This window comes from Anguilla anguilla, chromosome 11 (genome assembly GCF_013347855.1).
Source record: "Anguilla anguilla isolate fAngAng1 chromosome 11, fAngAng1.pri, whole genome shotgun sequence".
In the NCBI taxonomy this organism is placed as follows: Eukaryota; Metazoa; Chordata; class Actinopteri; order Anguilliformes; family Anguillidae; genus Anguilla; species Anguilla anguilla.
Window position 1 is genome coordinate 1745978 of NC_049211.1, and position 27537 is coordinate 1773514.

Consider the following 27537-nt stretch of genomic DNA (forward strand, 5'->3'; position numbering starts at 1 on the left):
CTGTGCTGAATAATCTACAGACAGCCCGATGTCGATTATCTTCTGTGAGCAAAACATTTTGATGAAGCTATTCCACAATGAGAGCTCTGTTAACATCGGAATTTCACTTGTAGAGAAGACTGCTGTATCTGTCAAAAGACAGACGACTATCTGAAGAGCCAGTGGGTGGGGAGGGGTGGAGGGTGGGTTGAGGGAGTTGGGGAGATAAGAGGGTGGGGGGGGGGGAGTCGGGGGGGGGGTGGTGTAAGTCATATAGACGCTTATGGACAGGGTGTTTGCTGCTGCTGTGTGTGAAATCTCACCCCGACAGATCTGAGACAGATCTGAGACGGATCTGAGACAGATCTGAGACGGATCTGAGGCGGAAACTGACTGACATGTTGGTCACCAGTCGGCACCCTGAGCCGACAAGAGGAGGATGGGTCTCCCCCTTGAGCCTGGTTCCTTCCGAGGTTTCTTCCCATCTGCCACAGGGAGTTTTTCCTTGCCACTGTTGCCTTAGGCTTGCTCCTGTGGGGGTTTAGGCCAGGGTTGTCTGTATTGTGACAACTGCTGTAAAATACGCTATACAAATAAAATTTGATTGATTGATTAATCTGAGGCTGATCTGACACGGGTCTGAGGCGGATCTGAGGCGGGTCTGAGGCGGGTCTGAGGCGGGTCTGAGACAGTTGTGCGCCGTGGCGACCGCCGGTCCTCTCCTGACGCGACTTCCTGTCTGAGAGACGGCGCGTGTTGCGGGACGGCGGCGCGTGTAGCGTGACGGCGCGTGTAGCGGGGCTGTGGCGCGTGTAGCGGGACGGCGTGTGTAGCGGGACGGCGTGTGTAGCGGGACGGCGTGTGTAGCGGGACGACGGCGCGTGTAGCGGGACGGCGCGTGTAGCGGGGCGGGGCGTGTAGCGGGACGGCGGCGCGTGTAGCGGGACGGCGCGTGTAGCGGGACGGCGGCGCGTGTAGCGGGACGGCGCGTGTAGCGGGGCGGCGCGTGTAGCGGGACGGCGCGTGTAGCGGGACGGCGCGTGTAGCGGGGCGGTGCGTGTAGCGGGGCGGGGCGTGTAGCGGGACGGCGGCGCGTGTAGCGGGACGGCGCGTGTAGCGGGACGGCGGCGCGTGTAGCGGGACGGCGCGTGTAGCGGGACGGCGCGTGTAGCGGGACGGCGCGTGTAGCGGGGCGGCGGCGCGTGTAGCGGGACGGCGGCGCGTGTAGCGGGACGGCGCGTGTAGCGGGACGGCGCGTGTAGCGGGACGGCGGCGCGTGTAGCGGGACGGCGGCGCGTGTAGCGGGACGGCGCGTGTAGCGGGACGGCGCGTGTAGCGGGGCGGCGCGTGTAGCGGGACGGCGCGTGTAGCGGGACGGCGCGTGTAGCGGGGCGGCGCGTGTAGCGGGGCGGCGGCGCGTGTAGCGGGACGGCGCGTGTAGCGGGACGGCGGCGTGTAGCGGGACGGCGGGATGGCGGCTGTGAGGCCTCAGAGCCAGGGCTCCTCAGCAGAGCGCCGCCGCTACGGCGCCTGGCGGAGATCGCATCCCGAACTTCAAACGGAGCGATTCCCTCGGTTTGCGTCCTCCCATCTGTTTCCTCTCAGCATCTGCGCCAGCTGGTCATGGGCTCCTAACACGCTCACCCCCCTGGCTGGAGAAGCCGCTCACAGGAAGAAGGTATTGTCACGCACACACAACAAAAAGGAGAAAAAGGACAATGCTGCATCTTTTTAAAAACATGGCAGTCGTGCGACTTCTAAGTTCCAAACCGAAATACAAACCTGCTGTGCTCAAGTCTCACGGAAGATTTCTTCTCTAATATTCAAAGCAAAGGCCTCCATTGGGCAAGTGCAATCCTTGGTTTTAGCACGAAATATGTCATTTGTCTATATGAAAAATATTCATGCCATATGCTATGCAGCGGCAGTGTGTCATTGCGGTTAAAGGAACTTGGCTTGAAACTCGAGAGATTGCAGTTTCAAATCCCGTGGTGAACCTTGCCATTGTACCTGTGAGTGCGATATCTGAAAACCTGAATTCCTTCAGCAGAATATCCGGCTGCATAAACAGACAGCGTTTAATAATGTAAAGGAGCTCTTGCGAAAAATTTTATCTGCTCAGAAAATGAATAATACTTATAAAATAAAACACTCAAAAGGCAAAACATTTCAGGAGATGGAAAAAAAAAAAAAAGGCTTTCCCTCATTAAATTTGCTGTGCTTTGAACTCAACTTGAAGCTTAACTGGGCACCTTGTTCATTTATCTGCAAAGCAAAATTTGCTCTGTTCACCTTTTTATTATTAAGCGACTGGCAATCACAGAAACTTCACAGAGAACTCGTGGAGAAAGGAGAACGAAGGAAAGTTTATCACTGGTTCAATGCCGTTACTCAAATTCAAAGAAAGCGCACTGGGACTAGATTGAACCTGTCCCTGGTTCTCCTGTAATTAGACCTTCTGGGGGGCTGTTTCCGGCACGCTCGTTACTGGAGGACTCGAGGACTGGATTCAGAACACGCGCCGGCCGTCTGAGCAAAGGCTGATGGGAAATCGTACGCGCCGCGACAGACAGAACTTTCCTTTTGTTTCCAATGCCAGGCGGAGGATTCTCCATCTGCAGACCAGGCGCGCAGAAAAGCCCAGAAAGCACACATTATCCACGCACTCCACGAAAGCGCGTTCCACGCAGTCCAGGAAAAGCGCGTTAAGACACATAAAACGAAGTTTTACTTAATAAGTTGGCACACAGGCTGAATGCAAATTTAGTTTCAACCCTGAAAAGCAATTATTATAACCGGTTTGGTTTCCTTGGCTTATACCCCACAACTTTGGTAACATTTTCATGACTAAGTGACCTTCATCTCGACAACATTCAAACCTATCCATACAGGTTTATTACAGAGCAGCTGTAAAGACATGGCAGAGTTATGGACTGCAGTACTCATGGCTGCACTAGTCAGTTTTTCCAAGCACACAAAGATCTTTTTTTAAACAGTTACCTTCCATTCCTATAGCAACTCTTCAACTTGTATCAGACGCAGGTGCGAAACAATGTAATTAATGTAAAATTATTCTATATCCCACTTCAGTACAGCCCAAAACACAAATTTCCACACTCTGCTCGGTTAAACACAAGCACATTGTGTTGCAAATTTGTATGAAATGTGCTCTATAAATAAAGGCTGATTGATTGATTAAAATTGGCTTGTTCTGTATTTATACACCTTTCAAAACACTTTCATACAGAGACAAAATATTTACGCATTTGAGTTTGCATTGAAGCATTTAAAACATGATTCAGTTCATGTTCTAAATAATTTATTATTGACTGAAAGACAATGACAAGAATGCAAGGGTTCTAGATTTATTGTAAAAAACAAAAAACAAAAACCAGAATAACTCCAGAAGAATGGACCCATGTTACATTTCTCTACAAAGCCTGTGTAAAATGGTACTAAAGATACCAGTATCTGTTAAATAAATCAACCCAAACATACTGCCACTGACCTATGAAGATATAAGTGATAACAAGGATTTCATTATTCCGAAATTATACTGTTTCTATGGCGACACTGCTTATACCTCTGATGTGTTGACTTCTGATGCCATGGAACACAAACTATGCATCGCATACTGCTAAGAATTTGCTTGTTAGAACAGAATTGCAGGTATGATTTAAGCACTTGTCAAGATGACATTTGAAAGTAAAAATAGCAGTAGATCTCATGGAGTGATTCTACAGGCATTTGAGGTAGATTATTCTTGCTGAAAACTGTTGATTAGCAAGGCCATAATACGTTTTTGTGTATTTAATAAGAGATCACAAATAACAGTATGAGCATCAAAATGCCCTATTTTTGTCTCACCAAAAGCCCAAAACCCACTACTCATCTGTACTAAATGACATACACCAAAACATCAGCAAGGGCCTGTCTATAAACGCTTCTCACTTTGAAATGATTTCTAAGACAGATTACACATTTAAAATTCTTATTTTTAAAAATATAATGTTAAGCCATACTTACAATAATTATTTATTTTTCTGGATACTACCTACAAAGATTTTTTTTGTTTCACCACCTGATTGGCCAGCATGATTTGAGCTGTGCTTTGGAACTGCATGAGAAAGGGAAAATGCATTTATTTCCTACGCCCTTCAGTAGGAAAATTAATATTTCATAAAAATAAAATAAAAATTCCTTTTGATGGACAGCTCCTTCAGTGTCGTATGGGACGCATGTCACAGCAGCAGGATCTCCTGACAACGCTACCCTCCTCTTCCTCCCTCTCTTTCTGTCAGCGCTACCCTCCTCTTCCTCCCTCTCTTTCTGTCAGCCCTACCCTCCTCTTCCTCCCTCTCTTTCTGTCAGCGCTACACTCCTCTTCCTCCCTCTCTTTCTGTCAGCGCTACCCTCCTCTTCCTCCCTCTCTTTCTGTCAGCGCTACACTCCTCTTCCTCCCTCTCTTTCTGTCAGCGCTACCCTCCTCTTCCTCCCTCTCTTTCTGTCAGCGCTACCCTCCTCTTCCTCCCTCTTGTTCTGTCAGCGCTACCCTCCTCTTCCTCTCTCTTTCTGTCAGCGCTACCCTCCTCTTCCTCCCTCTCTTTCTGTCAACGCTACCCTCCTCTTCCTCCCTCTTGTTCTGTCAGCGCTACCCTCCTCTTCCTCTCTCTTTCTGTCAGCGCTACCCTCCTCTTCCTCCCTCTTGTTCTATCAACACTACCCTCATCTTCCTCCCTCTCGTTCTGTCAGCGCTACCCTCCTCTTCCTCCCTCTCTTTCTGTCAGCGCTACCCTCCTCTTCCTCCCTCTCTTTCTGTCAGCGCTACCCTCCTCTTCCTCTCTCTTTCTGTCAGCGCTACCCTCCTCTTCCTCCCTCTCTTTCTGTCAACGCTACCCTCCTCTTCCTCCCTCTTGTTCTGTCAGCGCTACCCTCCTCTTCCTCTCTCTTTCTGTCAGCGCTACCCTCCTCTTCCTCCCTCTCTTTCTGTCAACGCTACCCTCCTCTTCCTCCCTCTTGTTCTATCAACACTACCCTCATCTTCCTCCCTCTCTTTCTGTCAGCGCTACCCTCCTCTTCCTCCCTCTTGTTCTATCAACACTACCCTCATCTTCCTCCCTCTCGTTCTGTCAGCGCTACCCTCCTCTTCCTCCCTCTTGTTATGTCAACGCTACCCTCCTCTTCCTCCCTCTCGTTCTGTCTCAGGTGTCTTCTGACCGCGCTTCAGCTGGTGCCGCCCCCGTCGCTCGGCAACGGTTCCCTTGGTTTCCTTAGCTGATAATGATTCCATAGTCTTGTGCAAGGTTATTATTATTATTATTATTGTTATTTTAAACTTTTTTTCCCAAAATAATAAAAAGCCCGTTTGGGGTTGCAATTTGAGTGGAAAGAGTGAGCAGCCTCCACTCTGCCTGGAGAAGACAGGGCATCCCTCAGGGACCCCCTGCCACCATGTTTTTTTTTTTGGAGGGGGGGGGGGAGGGGTGTCAGCAGAGCAGGTGGGTGAGTACGAGGAGCAGCCCCAGGCTGGGCAGGGCGGAGGGGATGCTGGGGGCGCCGTTTTTGCCGGGAGACAGGCAGTGGCGGGTGTTCTGGCCGATGCAGGCCGCGTAGGCCATGACGTGGGGGATGTAGTTCTGCTCTTTGACCCCGTGCAGCAGGTGGGCCATCGGGCCCTTGGAGAACACCGCCACGTCCTCCCCGCCGTGGGTCTCCATCCGCAGCGGCACCGCCGACTGGGCCTGGTAATTATTCTGAGCTGGGGGGGGGGGGGGGGAGAGGGAGGGAGGGAGGGATGGAGAGAGAGAGAGAGAGGGAGAGAGAAGGAGGGGGAGGGGGGGAGAGGGAGAGAGAGGAGAGGGTGAGGGGGGAGGGAGGGATGGAGAGAGAGAGAGGGAGAGAGTTTATTTGGAGGTCCTGTACGGGGAGTACAGTATCGCATACTGAACATTCTACTTTTATCACTGTCATTATTAACAGCATGAGCTTCGCTGATTAAAGGGCTCGTTCATTAATTACTCTGGTCATTAAATCCAGTTTGTAATGCAATCATTAGCTGCAGCCTTGCAATTATTTTTTATTATGTGTGTATTTAAATATGTGACTCTTCCTTCATTGCGCTGAGTATGGTCAGCGTTCGTAATGATGGCGAATGGGTCTGAGGTCGTAATTGCTGTAGTCTGTTCTCAGAGGTGGAGGAAATTTGGGGGAAGGTCGTAATAAACCGCGGTCTTGCCCCAGCGGCGGGGGCCGCGCCGGACGGGGAGCGGCGTGGACTCACTGTAGTTCACGGTGGAGACGTTCTCCCTCGCGCCGTTCACCATCTTGTACCCCGGCCCGTTCCCGTACAGGATGGAGGTGAAGGGCTTCTGGTCGATGTCGCTCAGCATGGGGGCCAGGCCTGCGAAACGGGCACACGCCTTTCAGAACACGGAATCTCACACTGAGCATGTGCAGAACACACACCTGTACGGAATCTCACACTGAGCATGTGTAGACTATGGGGGGGGGGGGGGGGGGACCATGGCAACAGCTTCAAGAGCCACAGCCTTGTGGAAGGCAGGGATACTATAACAGGGACAGGATATTGGTGTCATCACTTTTGCCATAGAAACCAGAAAGTAGCTCCACCAATCACAGAGCACGTTGGTAAGAGGTACAAAAGAACCCAGGCGGTGATGGGTCGGTACCTTCTTGCTATATTAACTGGATCTGTTAATCACTAAAGGGTACATAGCCAGAAAGTGGTGGACCCATTACAACTGAAATTGTTATATTTTGTCGCAACCAACGTACTCTGTGATTGGAGGAGAGCTCCTGTCTTTTGTTTTATTGTGTGAAAACGTAGTGACACGCAATTCCTGTCGCCATTTTATTATCCCCGACGACAGCCGTAGGGTCCGAACGTGGAACGTGGGTCATGTGACTTCATCGTTTCACCGCACCGCACCGAAGATGGAGTTCCCGCGCGGCGTGTAGCCGCCGAAGTTGAAGACGTGGGAGTGGTCCGCGGTGACGACGGTCAGCGTGTCGTACAGGCTGGTCAGGAGCGCCGCCCGGCCGACGGCCCGGTCCATCTCCACCGCCTCGTGGAGGGCCTGCTTGGCTTTGCCCTCGTGGTGCCCGTGGTCGATCCGGCCCCCTGCAGCGGAAGACACAGGGTTCCCACAGACGCTACACAACGTGCCAGTTTATCCTGTCAGGGGCCTAGCCCCCTCTGAAGAGCAGGCATTCCGGAATGCTCTTTCAAAGTTCAAAGTGTTCTAGAACTCCGCTGCCTTCAGTCACCGGTAGTGATTGTGACATCAGCATCAGAATGTTCAGTTAAGAACATTCCAGTCGCATATTTGCAACCTCCCGCCTTAAATGGGCGTGAACGCCCTGAGCTCTGGGCTCTGTTGGTTGGGTAGGGGACTGGGGCCTGTATCTCAGAAGGTTGTGGGTGCGAATCCCAGACGGGTGTCTGCTGGTGCATTCTTGTGCATTGTCATTGTTAACAGCGTCTCTCCCCTGAGCAAGCAAATGAATAATAACAGGTAACACTTGCTATGACAGGTCTTGAATAACAGCTAAACAAAGCCTTTATGGGGTTAGGGTCAGGGCCAGACACATGCGCGCATAAATGTTTGGGAGCAATAAAAAAGTTAAATGGAGTAATAGGAGATAGGGAGAAATTCCAGATTGACATTTTTTTCCTTTTCTTGTGGGCGTCTCGTCCAGTCTTGATACTCTGATGCACGTAAACCTGCTCAGAGTCCAGTCCCAGCTGTTTATGGACTACAGCAGGGGCTGAATCTGAGCCTTAACGTCACCCTGCTTGTCTGTTTGTTGTTCAGCACCTGTCGTGACACACCAGCTCACCTGCTGAATTTAGAACTGCATGCTGGAGTCTGGCTCCGCCCACAGGAGTCAGTCCCTAACCCTAACCCTAATTCTGTTCACCCAGGCATCACAAGCTCAGGCTGCACCATCTCAGCTCTGTCTTCAGAGCAACTAGTTTTAGCCACTTGTCAGCAGGGCATAAGTGTGTATTAATGGTTATGCGGTGCTCGTGAGGGATTAACAAACTGCTTGCAGTTTTCAGACTTCTCCAATGGAGGAATCACCGCAGAACGTCCCACACAGAACATGGGACAACGATCCTGTAATGGTGTTGCAGTGGTGATGCTTTAATCACCTCAGTTTGTTAAAGAATAGACAAGGCCTGGAGACATCATTCCATCGGGGCCTACCACCCGATAGGTTGGTCCTGTCCGTCAAAATCACTGCACGTCAAACTCGCGACACCCGTCATCACCACTGCCCGCGACGCCGCGCGTTTCAGACGCTCGAACCCGCGCGTGTTAAAAATGAAGAATGACACATCCTGGGCTTAGCCTTTAAAAGGCAGCGATCAGCCGGAGCTCCCGGCAAATGAGGCCTTTCAAGGCTGCTGTTTCACCGACTGTCAAGTGCTGTAATTTCCTTAAACGCACACTCAGTCCCGCGTAATGACCGGGTTTCACACCGCCGGAGTTCTCTTTATTGTTAGCTGCTGCGCTGGGCGCCGTATCTGAGCGCTCGTGGGCCAATCACAGCTGGAGCGCGTGCGGTCGCGGTAGATGAAATACGGCCCTGTTGTGCGTAACGGTAAAGTAAACAGTCGTTAAAATGCGTTTCTTTTTTTTTTTTTACAGCCGGTCAGACTGTGGGCTGAGGCACACCGTTCATTTCGGTTCTCCGTGCGTTCGTGTCGCCCCCCCAAACCCCCCTCCCGAAAAAACCCGCAAACGGGTCCCAAATTTAGATGCACCCACCCTCGACGAGCAGGTAGAACCCGTTGGAGTTCCTCCGCAGGATCTTGATGGCCACGTCCACCATCTCGGTCAGCGACGGCTCCGTCTCGCGGTTCCTCTCCAGGTCGTACGTCAGGTCGCCGGGCTCAAAAAGACCTGCGGGGGGGGGGGGGGGGGGGGGCGTTTAGGTGACCCCAGAAAGCACACCTGTATCTACCTGCAGCTCGGCAAGCTGCTGACCTGGAGACTGGAGGCTCTCTTGTGTCTGGCATGGCTACAGACCATGACTTCAAATCAAAACAAATCAAATCAAAAATTGATTTACATTTCGCAAACAATCGTCACAATGCTCATTCACAGACAACCCTGGCCTAACCCCCCCCACAGGAGCAAGCCTGAGGCAACAGGGGCAAGGAAAACTCCCTGTAGCAGAAACCTTGGAGAACCAGACTCAAGGGGGGGAACCCATCCTCCTCTGGTTTGGACTCTGGAGGGTGTAGCTTTGCGACCAACACGGTCAGTCAGTCAATGTACACGTTGAACGAATCAGCGGCAGCTAGGTGACAGTGCTAAGGCGACGGCTCAGATGGTTTGTAATGTGATGGACGATTGTTTGCGCGATGAAATAAAACATACAGTAAAAACGATACTCACCCAGTAAGTAATCCACATTGTTTGGGTTTAAAGCTAAGAGCTCTTTCCGATTCCACACATATTGGCCTCTCTGAAAGGAACGGGAAGGACAGCGTGAATCATCAGTGACCGAACAAACAGTTTATTTTACGTGTCTCTAGCTACTGGGAGCTTCTCTCTCTGTGCTGTATGGCTTCCAAAACAAAAACTAGAATGGCCACGTCAGAAAGTTTTAAAAATACAAGTATTTCTACAAATGTAAAGATAAAATAAAAATATATTTATACGTTCATGCAGACCACCATCCTAGTTACAGCTCTCTGACCTGAGCAGCTCAAAACTAATTTCATGTTCTAAGGAAAAGGTCAGTACCTTCTGAAAATTAAATACTGGAAGGGTCTCTATGGAGGTTAATAGAATTCTTGGCGTGTCCATCTGATCTCTTCCCTGCTTTTAATTGTTTCAGAGAGAGAACAGCCTCAGGGGGCATTCTGGGACTGGATACCCAAGAGGCTGGAGGACTGCCCCACCAAATCAAGCCCCCCGGTTTTGGGGCAGAGGGCACACCCTACTCAGTGTTTGGGACAGAGAGGACACACCCCACTCTGTGTTTGGGACAGAGGACACACCCCTATCTGTGTTTGGGATAGAGGGCACATCCCACTTTCTGTTTGGGACAGAGAGGGCACACCCCACTCTGTGTTTGGGTGGGAGGGGGGCAGATCCCCCCTGGCTATATTAATGGAGCTATCAATCTGTCTTCAAAACTTACATACTGGCCAGACCCCTCTGCTCTGGAACCTGGGGGCGTCTGGCTACCCCCGCCCCACCCCCCCCACCGAACCCAACACAGACTGAACCCCTCTGCAGTCTGCCAATCAGCTCACTTCCAGCCCCCCCTCCCCCCTTAGCATTTTTTCCCTATGTAAGAACATATAATTCAGGGTTGCTATAACATGCTTTATGGTTTATGGTTTTATGTGCACATATGTGAAGCTGTGCATTTTTATCATGGCTCTAGGTTGGCATATGTGAGCTGTTCAGCACTTTACTGACGTTACACTTCACTTACACTCACTGGCCTATTTTAGTGAAGTCTGACACTATTGCTCACATTAATCCGGTGGGCACCATTTCGTTCTGTTTCATTGTAAGTCACTGGATCAAAGCGTCCGTGAAATGAATACAGCATGGTGTGCGATGCAATGGCGTAAGAACACTCGTTTACCTGATTCTTCACGCGTTCCGTCCACTCTTTCACCAGGTTCCTGCCATCCTTGCGGGTGCCCATGTGCTTGCGCTCCCCGGGGTACTCCACGTCTGACGTGTTCTTCGGGTACATGTACTTCCTCCCGCCCCCCATGATTACCTGCACAGGTGCGGGGGGGACAGGACAGGTGTGAGCGGGACCAGTGGCAAACCCCCTGGATGTGAGGGCGGGCTATCTGAGCGCACTAAACTGTCCGCCAAACCGATTGGCCGGTCTGGGGTTAGCGTAGCGGTACAGCCAGCCTGATTGGCCGGTCTGGGGTTAGCATAGCAGTACAGCCAGGTTGATTGGCCAGTCTGTGGTTAGCGTGGTGGTACAGCCAGCCTGATTGGCCGGTCTGTGGTTAGCGTTGCGGTACAGCCAGCCTGATTGGCCGGTCTGTGGTTAGCATAGCGGTACGGCCAGCCTGATTGGCCGGTCTGGGGTTAGTGTAGCGGTACGGCCAGCCTGATTGGCTGGTCTGGGGCTAGCGCCAGGCCAACCAGCCGGTGTGACGTAGTTAGGACTTGTTTGGTATTCCACTGCCTCTCTATTTCGGCTGAATTTTATGAAATATCCTTTTATGAGATATTAACAGAATCCCCAGTATAAATTATGACTTTGACTTTTACAAAAGACCCAGGTGAAGACAATAAAATGAACAAGAATAAAGAACAACATCAAACTGAGCAAAAGACCGTTAATTTTCAACTGAAATCTGACAGCTAAGGTCACACGTGACCTCTCAGCATCAGACACCAGAGAGACAGAGAAAACAGAAGACAGTAGATAGTGGAGAGAAATCATCAGGATTGACATTGTGATGACTTACCACACTTGTTTATTAACTTCCTCATTGTTTGAGTGACTCAGCGAATATCCAGCAAGCAAAGGCCTGGGATTCAGTTATCATTTGTCCTTAACTTTGATTTACAAACAAAATCTTCATTCCCCCACAAACAGATTGGAAAGTGAACATTATGGGTGTCAGCTGAAGCTTCCAGGCTGTTTGTGAAGAAGAACGCCAACTCCTGCACTTTAACTATGAAAGAACCGACTGTATTACAGTCAAGAGGGATTTTTTAAGATGGCAACAAAACAAAATGGGGTTTGTCCAAAACGCAACATATTTTGGACAAACCCCATTAAAATCCCCTCCTATCTTAAAGAAGACAGGAGGGGATTTTATAAGGTCTGCTTCATCTTTCAATTCATCTGGTGACCCTTCCTCCTGTCTCCTGGAATGTCTCCTGTCTAAAATGACAGCTGTGTGTTTTTGGGGTGCTCCCGTTAATAACGTGTTTTTTAGGGGGTACTCACGTCTATGTTCGGGATGTTCTCCATCAGTTGCCGGGCGATGTCCTTGCAGCCGGCCTGAACCGCCTCGGCGGGCATCTCTGCGTCTGAGAACCAATCACGGTCCACGCAGTGGGCGTAGGCGGCGCTGGGCGTGGCGTGGTTGACTCGGGTGGTGGTGACGATGCCCACCGACTTGCCTGTCAGGTAAAAAGAGCAGAGGTGTCTCCTGCAGCACTTACAACATCACTTACGCAAAGTAGACTAAGGGGCGACGTGCACGGAACGCACACAGAAAGCTCCCTCAGGAAACTCTGGCTGCAGCCAACCAGCAGTCGGCCTACGCACTCACACAACACATTTTCTCATACCCATCCAATCACGTGCTCGCGTCACCAACGGAGCAAACCAACAGCCACGCCTCTCCAGTGCTGCTGATTGCCTGCAAGCTTTGTTTGCTACTGCGCAGAATTGCGCTCACCCCCCCCCACCACCCCAGCCCCACCTGTTATTTGGATACACTTCTAGGTACTGGCGGGGGGGGGGGGGTGTTCTGGTATTCCTCCTGTTTAGTAGCTGTATCGCCCTCCCTGTTAGATAGGGCAGTAGTACCAGAAGCAGATCCATTCCGCGGAGTTGTGCTGACTGACTGAACGGCTTGCTTTGAAAGATTAGGGGCTCACAAAGAATTAGGATCCTTGGAAAGCTAAAATAACATAACTTCATCACATTTAGCAAACGTGCTGAACAGCAACAGAGGCGGTACAAAAAGTGAAAAAAAGTGGATTTGCACTTTTTTAACAGTTCATCTTGGGCCGCGATTTGGTGCCAAAATACCTTCACTTTTCTTATCACTTTTTTAGTCCCTGAAGAGCAAATGAAACAGTACTGGCATACGGTGTGTAGAGCGTTCCACTGGAACACCTCTGCCATATTGGCCAGGGTACCAAGCAGCCTTTTTTCTTAACTCTGATTAAACGCATGTTTTTTTCCTTCTCTCCCTCTCTCATACGGGGTGATTTATTTTCCTCTGCCAATGCACCTGAGCTCTTCCTTTTGAAAGATGTCTTACAGTTTTTCAGAGGATTTCACTCTCCTACTCTCCCTAGAATGAGTACTCTTATGTAACTTTTTGACTGGAATGAGTCTCTGCCTTTAAACAGAAAAAAGAAAATGATTAAAAGGTGCAGTTATGTGACCGGCTCACTTATACATTATACAGTTTTCCCAGAATACCAAGCTTCATGATTAGCTCTGTCACTGACGTATGATTTTCTCACGCCTGCACTGACATCATGAAGAAGTCTGGTGTGCACTTCTGTACGTGACTCCGCATCTGATAAACGCCTGTAGAGAGAGGTGTTAGTGCGGGGGGGGGGCAGGGGGGTGGTCCTGTGGGAGGGGTGTGGCGTGCTGTACCTGCGTCTTTGGCCCATTTGAGGATGGAGGTGACCTCGTTCCCGAAGGTGGTGTTGCACTGGGACCGGACGGCGGTGGCGCTCACGCCCACCGTCCCCTCGTTGGCCTTCACGCCGCACAGGTACGCCGTGGCCGTCCCGGCGCTGTCCGCCACCTGGGCGTCCGTGTTGTACGTCTGGGGGGGGGGGGGGGGAGCGGAGTCAGTCGCAAAATCAGCACCGCAGAAAAGGCGGTCAAGTGCGGGACGTTACAGACGAGAGTACAGACGGCGTGTGAGGTCACATGACCTGATGAACGCAGTTAGCTTTTTTCCCGCCTATTATGAAAGCTATGACTTTGTGAAATGTCATTATATAAGTATCTACTATGTTTTATAAGAGTATATAGTGGTGGCAGTGTGGTGTAATGGTCAGGAAGCTGGGGCTTGTAACTCAAAGGTTTTACAGTCATCGGAGGGGAGGGAGCTGCTGTTGTACCCTTGAGCGAGGTACTCAACCTGAATTTTTAAAAAATATATTATTTTCCTTCCCGGGCATTTGGCTTTGAAGTCTGAACACGACAGTAACACGGCAAATCTTACAGCGGCGCGTGGACTGAAGTGACCCTGGACATTCGCTGGGCTGGACGCAGCCGTAAATCTCTGCCTCGCTGCCTCTCAGCTTCAGGGCTCACAAACACGGCCTCAGCGCGCCGAGGAAAACCGGCCACCAAGTCAGGAGAGAAACGCGAACCGCACATCGACATGAATATCAACGCCGCCACGGGTCCTGAGCCAGCTTTCCCCATAGAAGTTATTTAACATGGACGCCGAGCTGCGGGTCCAGGGCAGGTTTCGTGAAAGTCGGTTAAAAACTGGTATTTTGAAAATGTTGCTTCGGCGAAGGGGGGGGGGGGTGGTGGGGTTTGGGGGGCAGGGTACCCCCTGCCACTTCGCAAAAGGGCGACTAAATGAAAATGAGATAACATACCTTAGAGATCGCTACATAGGGACATACCTTAGAGATCGCTACATAGGGACATACCTTAGAGATCGCTACATAGGGACATACCTTAGAGAGCGCTACATAGGGACATACCTTATATAGGGACATACCTTAGAGAGCGCTACATAGGGACATACCTTATATAGGGACATACCTTAGAGAGCGCTACATAGGGACATACCTTATATAGGGACATACCTTAGAGAGCGCTACGTAGGGACATATCTTATATAGGGACATACCTTAGAGAGCGCTACATAGGGACATACCTTATATAGGGACATACCTTAGAGATCACTACATAGGGACATACCTTAGAGAGAGCTACATAGGGACATACCTTAGAGATCGCTACATAGGGACATACCTCAGAGATCGCTACATAGGGACATATCTTATATAGGGACATACCTTAGAGAGCGCTACATAGGGACATATCTTAGAGATCGCTACATAGGGACATACCTTAGAGAGCGCTACATAGGGACATATCTTATATAGGGACATACCTTAGAGAGCGCTACGTAGGGACATATCTTATATAGGGACATACCTTAGAGAGCGCTACATAGGGACATACCTTATATAGGGACATACCTTAGAGATCACTACATAGGGACATACCTTAGAGAGAGCTACATAGGGACATACCTTAGAGATCGCTACATAGGGACATACCTCAGAGATCGCTACATAGGGACATATCTTATATAGGGACATACCTTAGAGAGCGCTACATAGGGACATATCTTATATAGGGACATACCTTAGAGAGCGCTACATAGGGACATATCTTATATAGGGACATACCTTAGAGAGCGCTACATAGGGACATATCTTATATAGGGACATACCTTAGAGATCGCTACATAGGGACATACCTTAGAGAGCGCTACATAGGGACATACCTTATATAGGGACATACCTTAGAGAGCGCTACATAGGGACATATCTTATATAGGGACGTACCTTAGAGAGCGCTACATAGGGACATATCTTATATAGGGACATACCTTAGAGAGCGCTACATAGGGACATATCTTATATAGGGACATACCTTAGAGAGCGCTACGTAGGGACATATCTTATATAGGGACATACCTTAGAGAGCGCTACATAGGGACCTACCTTATATAGGGACATACCTTAGAGATCACTACATAGGGACATACCTTAGAGAGAGCTACATAGGGACATACCTTAGAGATCGCTACATAGGGACATACCTCAGAGATCGCTACATAGGGACATATCTTATATAGGGACATACCTTAGAGAGCGCTACATAGGGACATATCTTATATAGGGACATACCTTAGAGAGCGCTACATAGGGACATATCTTATATAGGGACATACCTTAGAGAGCGCTACATAGGGACATATCTTATATAGGGACATACCTTAGAGATCGCTACATAGGGACATACCTTAGAGATCGCTACATAGGGACATATCTTATATAGGGACATACCTTAGAGAGCGCTACATAGGGACATATCTTATATAGGGACGTACCTTAGAGAGCGCTACATAGGGACATATCTTATATAGGGACATACCTTAGAGAGCGCCACATAGGGACATATCTTATATAGGGACATACCTTAGAGAGCGCTACATAGGGACATATCTTATATAGGGACATACCTTAGAGAGTGCTACATAGGGACATACCTTATATAGGGACATACCTTAGAGAGCGCCACATAGGGACATACCTTAGAGAGCGCCACATAGGGACATACCTTAGAGAGCGCTACGTAGGGAAACTTATCCATCTCCAGCTTCGTCTCTTCCCCGTTGTGCCCGTTCAGCTGGCCTTTCAGGATTCGAGCTGCCGTAACCGTGGGAATTCCCATCCCTGCATGGGAGGGTGGGGGGGGGGGGGGGGGGGGACAGGCAGGACGGGGGGGGGGGGGGGGGTTAACCACAAACTGTGATCCTCAATCAGCAGCAGGGATTCAGTCAACATCTGTCCTTAATTTTCACTAACAATTAAAAGCAAGAGTTGCGGTTTTTTTTCCTCTTCACAAACACAATTTGGCAATTTGAGTTCAGCAATCACTTCAGACTACGTCACCAAACTGAGTTCGTGAGGAGAAAGGGTAAACACTGGTATTTACTGTACGTCAGAGTTGAGGACAGATGGAATCCAGGCCTGAGTCTCTCCTAGCCTTGCCATCTAAACATTTCTCCATACATTCATCAGTGACATGATTGTGTATGCTGGAACTCATGAGAACATAAGGACACATAATGAGGAGAACAGGCCATTCAGCCCATCTAGAACATGGGAATACTGTCACGCCAGCGTGACACCCCTCTGGTTCATACTGTAAATTAAAAGAACATTTTTTGAACGTTTTAAACGTAAAAAAAGAGAGGTCCCTGTTATGGCTGTGCTTTTTTTTTTTACCCTTTGTGAAGAGTAGGGTTCCAGTTGGTGTTCTAGAAAATTCTGTTTTCAGTTACCTGTAGTGATCTTAACATCAGCACTGGAATGTCCGGTTAAGAACATTCTAATAACATATTTGCGACCTCACAGATTGAAGGGTTAAGGAGGAACAGATGATGTAAACTGCACCAGTAGAGATTTGAGGGTGATGGAGGAGGGGGGAGGGGGGGGTAAGCTTAGCACAGTTATGTGCACCCCCCCTGCCCCGACTCAGTCGTAACTGACTCTTGACTGTCAGTCCTATAGGACCTAGCATAAGCAGGACCTGTGACTTGAAAAAAATGAAATTAAGGGAAATTATGGGATTACAGAAAATAAAGTATGATTTTTTTTTCCCCCAAAGTTTTTATTTCACCTACCGTCTCCGAGAAAGAGGATGAGGTTTTTGGCGATGTTCTGGTTGAGCTCCTGCAGACTCAGTGCGTCTGTCAGCGTGTGCTGGGCCATGGAGTTCCAGAAGGCCGGATTCTTCTCCTGCTCTGCGATGTCAAAACGGAGGATTGCAGTTTAAATAGGCTGGCGGCACGTAAAGCGCACACTAAACGGTACAATCCGACTCACGCAAATTACTTGCAGAGTCGTGAAAATGCGGATCTAGCAAAGTCCACGTGTCTGTTCATTGCTGCCACTTGTCAAAACAGAGATGAAACTAAATCTGCCTTATTATGATTGACATGTTATTATGATTGTGCTGTCCAAGCCCCTCACGGTGTCTGCAGAGCGTAAGCCTCTTAACTGAACACACTCTCGCAAAAGGATAACGGTGAGCGTTTGGCGATTATGACTCCCGAAAGAACCGGCCAGAGCAAAATATAAAATAAAATAAAATTCCACTTTAAAGATAAATAACTAGATAAATAACTCAACGAACGACGAGGATCTACGGAACTACACGTGTGCAATGCTGAAAATAAAAAAAAAAAACTTTTTTTTCAGATATCAAATTGGGATTTTTTTTTTTAAGTTAAAAAAATAATAAAAAGAGGCCAGACGAAGGACGGCCTTCAGCGTGTCGCAGGGTCCGTGCCGAGAGTCTCTCGGGCTGCCGCACGGCGGTTTCTTCACGCTTGGGTTTTTTTTTTGGGAACGACGCTGGCGGGAGCGGGGCGGCGCGCGCGGGCCAACTCTTCCGTTGGCAGGACGGGAGCTGGGTACTGATGGGAGCCCGCTGCCGGCTGCCCTCCCCTGCGCGCCAGCGGGAAGCAAACGAGCTCGAGCAAATCTTCCGGCTGGACGTGCAAAAACAACGGCGGCCCTGTGCATTCCTCCAGAGGAGGAGGTCACAGAGGACGGGTTCGGCATGCAAAAACACCCCTGCTCCGCGCAGGCCAGCGAGCTCAGGCCGAGATGAGGGAAGCTAGCTGGCGATGAGGTACCGCATAGATTTAATAGCAGACTTAGAGGCCCATTCAACACTGTTGCCCCAGAGAAATTAAAAAGCATGAGAGCATAGGTTTAGGGCGCTTGTGCTACGTGGCCACGGTGTGGTGCTGCATATAAAAAATTGGGCTTGTAGCCAAGTTGGTTAAGGACCTACCGACTGCCGCTGTAAATGCCCAACCAAATGAATGACTAACAGGTCAGACCCAATGGGTAATGTAATGATAACGCCTGTCCTCTCTCCACACCACCACCAAAGCACGCAGCAGTCCTGTAACAACACTTCTGCTCCAGTGGAAAACAGACTGACTGGCAGAGACGGGCTAGTGAAGCAGGCCCGGGCGCTGGTTCTGCGTGTGAGCATGTCGCGCACGCTACAGGACGCTAACACGGGGGGGGGGGGGGGGGGGTCAGTCCCACGCAACAGGGTGCATCTTGGGTACGGCTGATTCGCTTACAGACACTATAATCCAACCATCTGCTAAATATCGGCAATATTTATTTATTTATTTTTTTGTGATGAGGAGAAAGTAGTTGAGGTGTGTAAGTGGGGAAGCCAATATCTTGACGGTTATGGTCTAAATACAGTGCTGCACCTCTGACCAAGCGTGCAGACTCAGTTACATACATGTATGTATGTGTACACACACACACACACACACACACGCACTGCTTCTCGTGTGAGCAACCATTATCTGATGGATTATCTTATGATGGACGCCCTCATTTAAACATAGAAGCCCATCCCTAATGGAGAAATGGCAGCTTTTATGGGAGTGCTGGGTACTAATGGTATATCCAGTCCTACTCTTGGTGCAGACTAGGACTAGTGGACCTCCCCTACCCTACGCGACTGATTTTCGGTGTTTACCACGCTGTTAATTCATTTGGGCGCACTCACATTTGAAATTACATTAGCTGCCATGAGCATTTGAATTCCGACTGGTTTATCTGACCATTTATGTAACCGCCTCTCCTCTTGTAGTGGCGGGAGTTTACTGGAGTACAAGAGTGAAGAAGATGGCGGAGTTTACTGGAGTACAAGAGAGAAGAAGATGGCGGAGTTTACTGGAGTATAAGAGTGAAGAAGATGGCGGAGTTTACTGAAGTATGAGTGAAGAAGATGGCGGAGTTTACTGGAGTATGAGTGAAGAAGATGGTGGAGTTTACTGGAGTATGAGTGAAGAAGATGGCGGAGTTTACTGGAGTATGAGTGAAGAAGATGGTGGAGTTTACTGGAGTATGAGTGAAGAAGATGGTGGAGTTTACTGGAGTATGAGTGAAGAAGATGGTGGAGTTTACTGGAGTATAAGAGTGAAGATGGCGGCGGCAGGGCTCACCAGGAAACGGCGGCTTCCCCAGGCACACCCAGGCCAGGCAGGAGGAGAACACCAGCACTATCACCTTCATGCTGCTTTCCAAGGTCACGGGGTCACAGGGTCACAGGGTCACGGGGTCACAGGGTCACCGCTATCAGACTGCACGCCCTGTGGAGGGAATACGATGAGTCTCACCACAGCTCAGAACAGAACAAATTCAAAAGGTAAATGAATAAAATTCTAAAAAAATAAATAAATGAGACAATAAATGAAAAGGTCACAGGAAACAATGCAGGGACAAGCAAGGAATTTAAATGCAGAATTAATCTAAATTATGAAAGTAAAATTATGAGTCAGAAGATGTGTGAAGTTCAGCGAGGACAGTAAAAGGTATAACGTACATAAAAAATCTCCAAATCCATTTTTAAAATCCAGCTCAACGCATCCGTCATACACATGACCTCATGGTCACACCTGCTCATTGAACAGCACCTGCTCATTTATAGGTCCCTCTGCGCACGTCGCGCTGTCTGTCACACTGTTGTTGTAGCGACAGACAGGGCTTATGACAGTCCCAGTGCGGGACACGGTGCACTGTAACCCTGTCATTGTGAACGGAGCCGGGCTGCTCAAGTGCGTGTGCGTCACCCAGCGGCGTCAGCAGGCAACCAATCACAGCACACCGCCGCTCTCTGGCCATCACAACTCGCTTCAGGCCAAATTCCAGACCCACTGATTATGTCAATAGATCAGATGATGTCATCAGACGGAACTCCTTCTTCCTCTCCAGAGCAGGCTGACATCACAGGAGGAGAGCAGGATGGGGTAGCGGAGGTGACAGAGACCACTTGTGGCACAGAAGTGTGCCCTTTTTAATACTACCCCCCCCCCCTTTACTCCTCTAACTGTGCACACGGACCAGCATGCATTGCTGCTCTCAGTTCCGCAGAGCGCAGACCAGCACGAGCTTTCCTCCGTAGCGCGTGATGACACACACGCTTCGACCGCACCACAGTGTGTAAGTCAGGTTCACACTGACAGTGGTCAGAGGAAGACACTTAGCGCCAGATTTACTAAGACGCCCAGCACGTGCAAAACCTTTTAGCACACGCACAGCCAGTAACGTGACCATGTGTTTTCGGTTTTTGCGCGTGCTAAAAGGTTTCGCGTATGCTGAAGGTCTTGGTAAGTGCCCTTAATGCGCAGTTTAACATGCAGACTTGCGAGCCCCTGATTGACCAGCAGGGGGCCGCTGTCATCCTGGCTGACTGAAACCCTTCCATCCCTGGGCGACGCTGGACCCAATCGAGCGTAGCCCTGCGGGGCAGCTGGCCACGGTCAGCACCGGCACGGTCCCGGTTCAGAACCAGACTGCGGGACGCGCTGGAGAGCTTTCTCCAGGCCACAGGTAGCAGGCAAACCCGCCGGACTGAGGGATGACGGAGGAGGAGGATCGACCATTACCGCCAGCCTGAGGAGCGCCATTATCACAAGGCCCCCCCTGCTCGAAGGGAGGGCCAGGATTAGAGCTGTGATTACATCCCTGCCAGCTGCAGTCACAGCAGCTTTGACAGGATTGAGCCCCACAGCGCAGAGAGGGTTAATAAACAGAGCAGAGCAGATTAGCGACAAATAACAACCTGAACATCTCATCATATACACAACCTGAACATCTCATCATATACACAAACCGAACATCTCATCTCACACACAACCTGAACATCTCATCTTATACACAACCTGAACATCTCATCTCATACACAACCTGACCACCTCATCTTATACACAACCTGAACATCTTCAAACACAGCCTGAACATCTCACCTCCTACACAAACTGAACATCTTCATACACAACCTGAACATTTCATCTCATACAAAACCTGAACATCTTCATACATAACCTGAACATCTCACCTCCTACACAAACTGAACATCTCATCTCCTACACAAACTGAATATCTCATCTCATATACAACCTGAACACCTCATCTCCCACACAACCCGAACACCTCATCTCCCACACAACCCGAACACCTCATCTCCCACACAACCCGAACACCTCATCTCATACACAACCCGAACACCTCATCTCATACACAACCCGAACACCTCATCTCCTACACAACCTGAACATCTCATCTCCTCTTCTCGCACGCTCCCGCCCCCCCATGCCCCCCCCCCCATCAGCATTAGCTCTCCTATAGAACTGTGGCTGCCACCACTTGGTTCTTTTCTGCCAGCATCTTGGCTCCCTTCCCCCCCCCCCCCCCCCCCCCATCACTGATGTGCTAATCACGTTTGCCATAGGAACCTGTAATTAGGTTCTTCTGTAGCAATGAAGCGCTAATTTATGCTAACTCAATGATGGCATGGGTTAACATACGCTCAGTGCTTCATTGACGGCTGCACTTACACTTGCCGGTCAATGAATGTCGTTAGCCAGGTCCGGGTCTGCCATTCACACCGACATGAATGGCAGACCCACGCCTGTGTTATCTTCCATTGTCATTCGCCCTGGATAAGGGAGTCTGCCAAACAAATGTAATGTAAATGTAATGTCATGTAATGAGCTTAGACAGTGGGTCCCAGGCGGGGCCACTGGGGCAGTGCCTGTGTGTCTCGGGGAGTGCTCCTGGTGCGGGTGTGGGTACAGCAGCGGTGTCTCCACAGCCCTCACGCCCGTTTTGGAAAGAAAAAATGAGGGGGGGGGGGGTGTTATTTTTTGTGGTGGGAACACGGTATTCTGTCCTTGAAGAAACTAAGTAGGGTGGGGGTGGGGGGGGTTTGGGGTGGGACCATGCTATCCTGTCCTTGAAGAAACAAAGCGGGGTGGGGGGGGGGGATAGGGGGACCTGAACTGCTTCCAGCACCCAGCGTTTTTACGGACGCCGCAAAAATCAAAACCTGTGGAAGCGGTCTCAGGACGGATAAACACTGCGATGAGACCGCACTGCGATGAGAGCGCACTGCGATGAGACCGCGCTGCGTGAGCTCCGTCTCTAACCGTACACAAAGGAACAGAGACGCTGTCTTCACCCCAGTGAGCACGCTCACATAACCTTCAGGCTTTACCAATGTTTACACTGGGCCTGAAAAGAAACGTTCTCACGAGGCTCTCCTGTTTATTTCCCGGAACGCTGCCTCTCTGGCCTCTGACACTCTTCTCAGGCCCTGTGGTTTTTGATATTTCAGCAGTAAAAACGCATTTCCACACGTCTTCTGCAGCTGAAGTCGATGCGACGCTTTCATGTTCTCACAGCAAAATGGCACCCTGCCAGAATGGCGGCTGCCGCTGTCATCGGTTCACTCGCAAGTACGGGTTTGTGAAGCGTGCGGTGTTTTAACGAGAGTGAGGCTTCACGTACAAAAACACAAAGATAAACATCTTTCTGTTCCGTCAGGTCACACAACACTGGATTGCGGGTGTCAGAGACGGCTCCTATTGGCTGGCTGGCACTGCACTCCTCTTGGCTGGGCTATGTGACATGTGATCAGGTGTCACCTGGAGAGAATCGCTCTCTGTTGCCTTTTACACTTGGATGCAAGGGAAGGTCCAATACCTTTTGGTGAGAAATGTGTTCTCTGGGCCAGGAAATTTCAGTTAATTTCCGATCAGGATCCAAATTAACCAGTAGAATGCCGAGCTTCAACTCAAGAAAAGGGATTTTATACTTTGTATTTGTTTCCTTTCTGTAGTTTTTTTTTTTAATTTACATTTTTAATAAAAACTTCAAACTGATTTGAGTTGAAAATTTAAACGGACTTCCCGCAGGCCAATGAACAAGCACTACTGGTCCGTACCATGGGCCTAAGGTGGGGGTCCAAGACCACTGTGCAGGAAGCAACCACTGAGAGAGACAGGGTGGAAACGGAGAGGAGTCACATTCCATAAACTACAGTCAGAATGCAACAAACGAAGGCTTCTTCTGGGAGCCAGAGTGAACCTTTTCTCCAAAATAAAGACCGTGTCTGTCCCTATCTAAACAGCACGCAGCAATATGTCAACAATCTGTCTTGGAACATAATTTGGGGGAATGTGTTGCTAGGAAACTAGCCTGCCTGTCTAGCTCCCGTCCCATCAAAACTCTTCCCGTCAGGAAAAGTCCAGGTCAAAGCAGAAGGACTGACACTAACGGTGGAGGGAAGACCAGGACCGTACCGCGAGTACGCCAACCGCCACTTCTCTTCCGCCATTTGCATACACTCAGGAAGTATAAATTTGCAAAGCAGTCGCATTTGCGTGTCAAACCACCTGCGAGTGGGCGGCGACTGACGGGCCTCAGCCACTCAGAGTCCGGCACACTGCGGACGGCATGTGACTGTAAAACACCGGGAAGCTTTCGCCAAAATGGGAAATCTGCAAACAAATCGGCGAATAATTAACCGAATGAGACCCTGGACTGGCGGGTCCTTCGCCGCCGCTGACACAGACAGACGCTGCTCTTCAGTACTCTCCAGAACGCAAAGTCCCGCACAGCCAACGGCAGCCTGCTGGACAGCCTCCTGAGGCCCGGCAGAAAAAAAAGTCTTTTTTAATTTTTCTGACATAATTCAAGTGTCCTGGATGACAGACATATCCCTTGTAGAGTAAATTTCAACATAGTAGAATATACCTGTGGTTGTTTATATCAAGACTGCAGACTCATGTCCCCTACAGGGGACAAAAAATGAACTGTATGGTCTAAGGAGGTTATGTGCGGAAGTTTCAGGCCTTCTACATTCTAGAGGACGTCCCGAGGTGCTCGTTACCCGCGATCTCTCGTGCTGCCCTCGTCGCAGAAGTGCGTTCCCCTCGAGCTCTGGACAGGTTCCCAACCTGTCCGGCTTTCTCAATCCGACAATCGAATCATCCCACCGTGCAATATCCTGAATAATCCCTTCCTCTCCAGCTCAGCCGATACGCGTTGAGCGTTCTGACACAAGATGGCCGCCGCGTATCACCCAGATTAGAGCTACACATGGGTGCTGGTTGAGGAGGGCTTAACCCCCTTCACAGGTAAGTGCACTGAGTTTGCAAAAGATGCCATATAAACGCCATCCATTATTTAGAATAATAATTATTAAAAATATTAAATAACTGCTCTAACACATTTGTACTCCATACTATTACTGTATGCTTAATGAGGTTCTTAAAATTTATTTATTTTTAAACTGGCCTGCTTTCAAAAATACTGGCTGTAGGATGAAAGAACTTCACAAGCATCGCCAGGGCAGCAAACTGCCGGACAGGTGGCATGCTTCAACGGTAACAAGGGAGTTTTGGAGGAGACTACAGGCTCTGACCAATCAAAGGTCTTCTCTCTATATATCTCAGCCAATATGACTCTGCAGCACCCTGGCTCTGACCAATCAAAGGTATTGGCTCTCTATATCAAGCCCCTGGGTCCAAAGTTTTGGCGAGCACACTCCACCCTCATTGTTGATGGTGAAGGGCCAAAGGAAATAACTAATTCAATAGACATGATGTTCTGTTACATTTCTTTGATTCCTGTTGGAACCGGAAGTTCAGAAGTTCCCTACGCATAGCAACAGTCCTCAGTAAATGTTGCATGGTTGTGTTGCAGGAGCAGAAACGTTTGCTGCACTAGGTTAGTGGTGGAGTTAAAGTATGTCTTCAGCCCCAGTATAAAGGCTGCTGCTGTTGCCCTCTCATTGCTCATGCCTGTTTACATTCTGTATTTGGGTCCCCAATGTTTTAAAATGTTCACGGTAGTTTGATGCTCTTGAATATACCCAAGATATGTGCGATCAGACAGATATGACACTGAATGACTGAAGCCATGACACATGAGAGCCGGGTCAACAAACCCATCTGCCTTTTCACAGAGTGAGGTAGTCTGAGACACAAAGTCGCCTTTGACATACTTACACAAGAGGCCAAAGTTGCTTTCAAACTCTTTGTTTAGTTCGCCACTTGTTTCAGAAAGAAAAACTAGGCATATGTTTGGCCCAAACAGACTGTAGCATTTTATCAAACGGCCACACGCACGGTCAGGATGTACAGACTATGTGAAGATTCCACAGTCACTGAGATATGATCGGCTGGGATGCTCCGCAAAGTGCGGTGAACTGGCCGAGCAGAACATGATTAGAACAAGTGCCCGCACAAAGTTTACGCACGAGAAGGATATTGAGCAAAGATGTTTGACTGCAGGAATGCGCAGTCTTGTACTCCATTCTGAGCAGTGCACAAGCCGCCCCAAAACAATCGCACACGTTTCTTCTCCTTTCAAAAAAAAAAAAGTTTACGGCACTTGTGCCTTTCCTGCACGAGACATCAAATTCGATCACACGTGTCTGTTGTTGTGGTGTCCCCAAAGCGCTGGACAAGTTAATCACGCAACAACGCCACGGGCTCCGAATGCTGATACTAATAATGCGATGAAAGAGATCAAGGGCACGCTCCCTGTAGCACTTAGAAAACAAACCCCGATTCCTGTTCATTGAATGTTACATTATATTACATTACATTTATTTGGCAGACGCTTTTATCCAAAGCGACGTACAAAAAGTGCATTTCATGGTCATAGACAACTGCTAAACACAGGTTCAGTAAGGTACAATACTTATTTTGTACAGCTATTTCTAGCCAAGAACACAGTTTAGTTCACACAGTGAACACTATTCAGACCTAAAGACACGCTGCATGAATTACATCCTGGAGGCTATAACGCAATGCTAAGGTCCCCCCCCCCCCCCCCCCCCCCCCCGCGCAGTTTTATTGATACGATGTACCATAGTTTAACTGTTAAAAGAGCTTGTTGAGGAATGGAAACGCGTTGTCAGCAGTCACTGTACATAGTAAAATGTCCAGTGTTAATTCAACTCTAACACAGCGCATATAAGCCCGATTGGGACCATATTTACTCTGTTAGAGTGGATTTAACCTTGAGCATTTTACTGTGTTGCAATCTGGGGGGGTTGCAAAAATGTGCTGGGACAATAGATGTGCGGCACATTCATCGGGAGTGAACAACGGCAAGTTAGCAGCTCGTTTCGGTCTCAAAAAGTGGCTTCCACCACACAGTGGGTCCCCCTCTTGTCTTACAGGGCGCTCCAGCGTCATGAATAGTTTTCAGCAAATGCACTACCATCAAAGTAGCCTAATTTGACTAGTCAAACTAGTAATATTTAAAAAGTGGCGAAACAAATTGATCAATGCGTAAAAGTATGAAAGAAAACATCAAGCGTTTAGTCCATGAATTAGCTAATCTGTGTGGTCAAGGTAAAAAAATAATAAAAAAAGAGGATAAAAATTAGTAATGCGATTTCAACCTCATACATTTCCTCCGCAGTATTATTGATATTTCTTGAAAAAAAGACCAATATACAGTTTTTCCCCCCCGCGAAGACAAGGACAGCAATGCACCGTTATATCATAACAGACCGTAATGTCGTTTCAAGCTTGGGGGTAATAGGACTTCCATCTATGACCCGATTCATGAAACCAAAGTGTTATAGTTGGGATAAGGAACTGCCGATGAACTGAACTGAAGCACACAGACAATTGGAAATTGTAAGGATAGAAAACTTACTGATAGTTCACAGTCACCTTCTCGTCCCTCTGCAGAAAGCGACAAACACAGAGTACAGACAGACTCGTTCCACTCCCGCGTCTGCATCAGTCTGCGCTCCTGTAGTTCTCGCGTGCAGGCTTTTATACGGCTTGCGCTTGCGGCCGAGCAGCACCGGCCGGGGATGAATTCCAGGATCCCACAGTGGCGCGCGACACGGACCCTTGAGCTCCCCCTGGCGCTTTCGACTAACCTATCGGAACACAGCGCAGCGCAGTCTCGAGTCAGCCGAAAAAACCCCTCTCTCATTGCGTAACGATGCACCTACAGACTTCGGTCCCTAAATTGCACGGTGAGCCCGTTGCTCCACACTGAAGACAACTTAAATAATACATGTGGGATGCTAGCGACAGCATCATTACTAAAGTAGTGATCTGGAGTCTGTGATATTATTCAGGATGTGGTGATCCGGAGATAACCAGACCAGACATTTAAAGTCTCTCGCCTTGATCTGCTAGTCCAGTATAATTCC

General features: G+C 49.2%; 1 protein-coding gene across 1 annotated transcript; it reads right to left on the reverse strand.

The window, feature by feature from the left end:
- Positions 1–5433: 5433 nt before the first annotated feature.
- alpl (alkaline phosphatase, biomineralization associated) lies at positions 5434–27231 on the reverse strand. Its single transcript, XM_035380848.1, has 12 exons — positions 27027–27231; positions 19511–19657; positions 17150–17269; positions 16081–16196; positions 13351–13525; positions 11956–12131; positions 10615–10755; positions 9408–9477; positions 8775–8909; positions 6929–7120; positions 6260–6379; positions 5434–5737 (listed from the first exon to the last, which is right to left on the reverse strand). Exons 2-12 carry the CDS (start codon positions 19578–19580, stop codon positions 5466–5468), a joined length of 1587 nt encoding a protein of 528 aa, XP_035236739.1. The 5' UTR covers positions 19581–19657; positions 27027–27231; the 3' UTR covers positions 5434–5465.
- Positions 27232–27537: the final 306 nt, after the last annotated feature.

Bases quoted from the DNA above. Each gene is read 5' to 3' on its own strand.
- alpl (XM_035380848.1), bottom strand. From the start codon at position 19,580: ATGAAGGTGATAGTGCTGGTGTTCTCCTCCTGCCTGGCCTGGGTGTGC. The intron at 7,121-8,774 runs GTGGGTGCATCT...CTTCCGCTGCAG, and splicing joins GTTCTACCTGCTCGTCGAGG to GGGGCCGGATCGACCACGGG. The intron at 6,380-6,928 runs GTGCGGTGCGGT...CCCGTTTCGCAG, and splicing joins GCGCGGGAACTCCATCTTCG to GCCTGGCCCCCATGCTGAGC.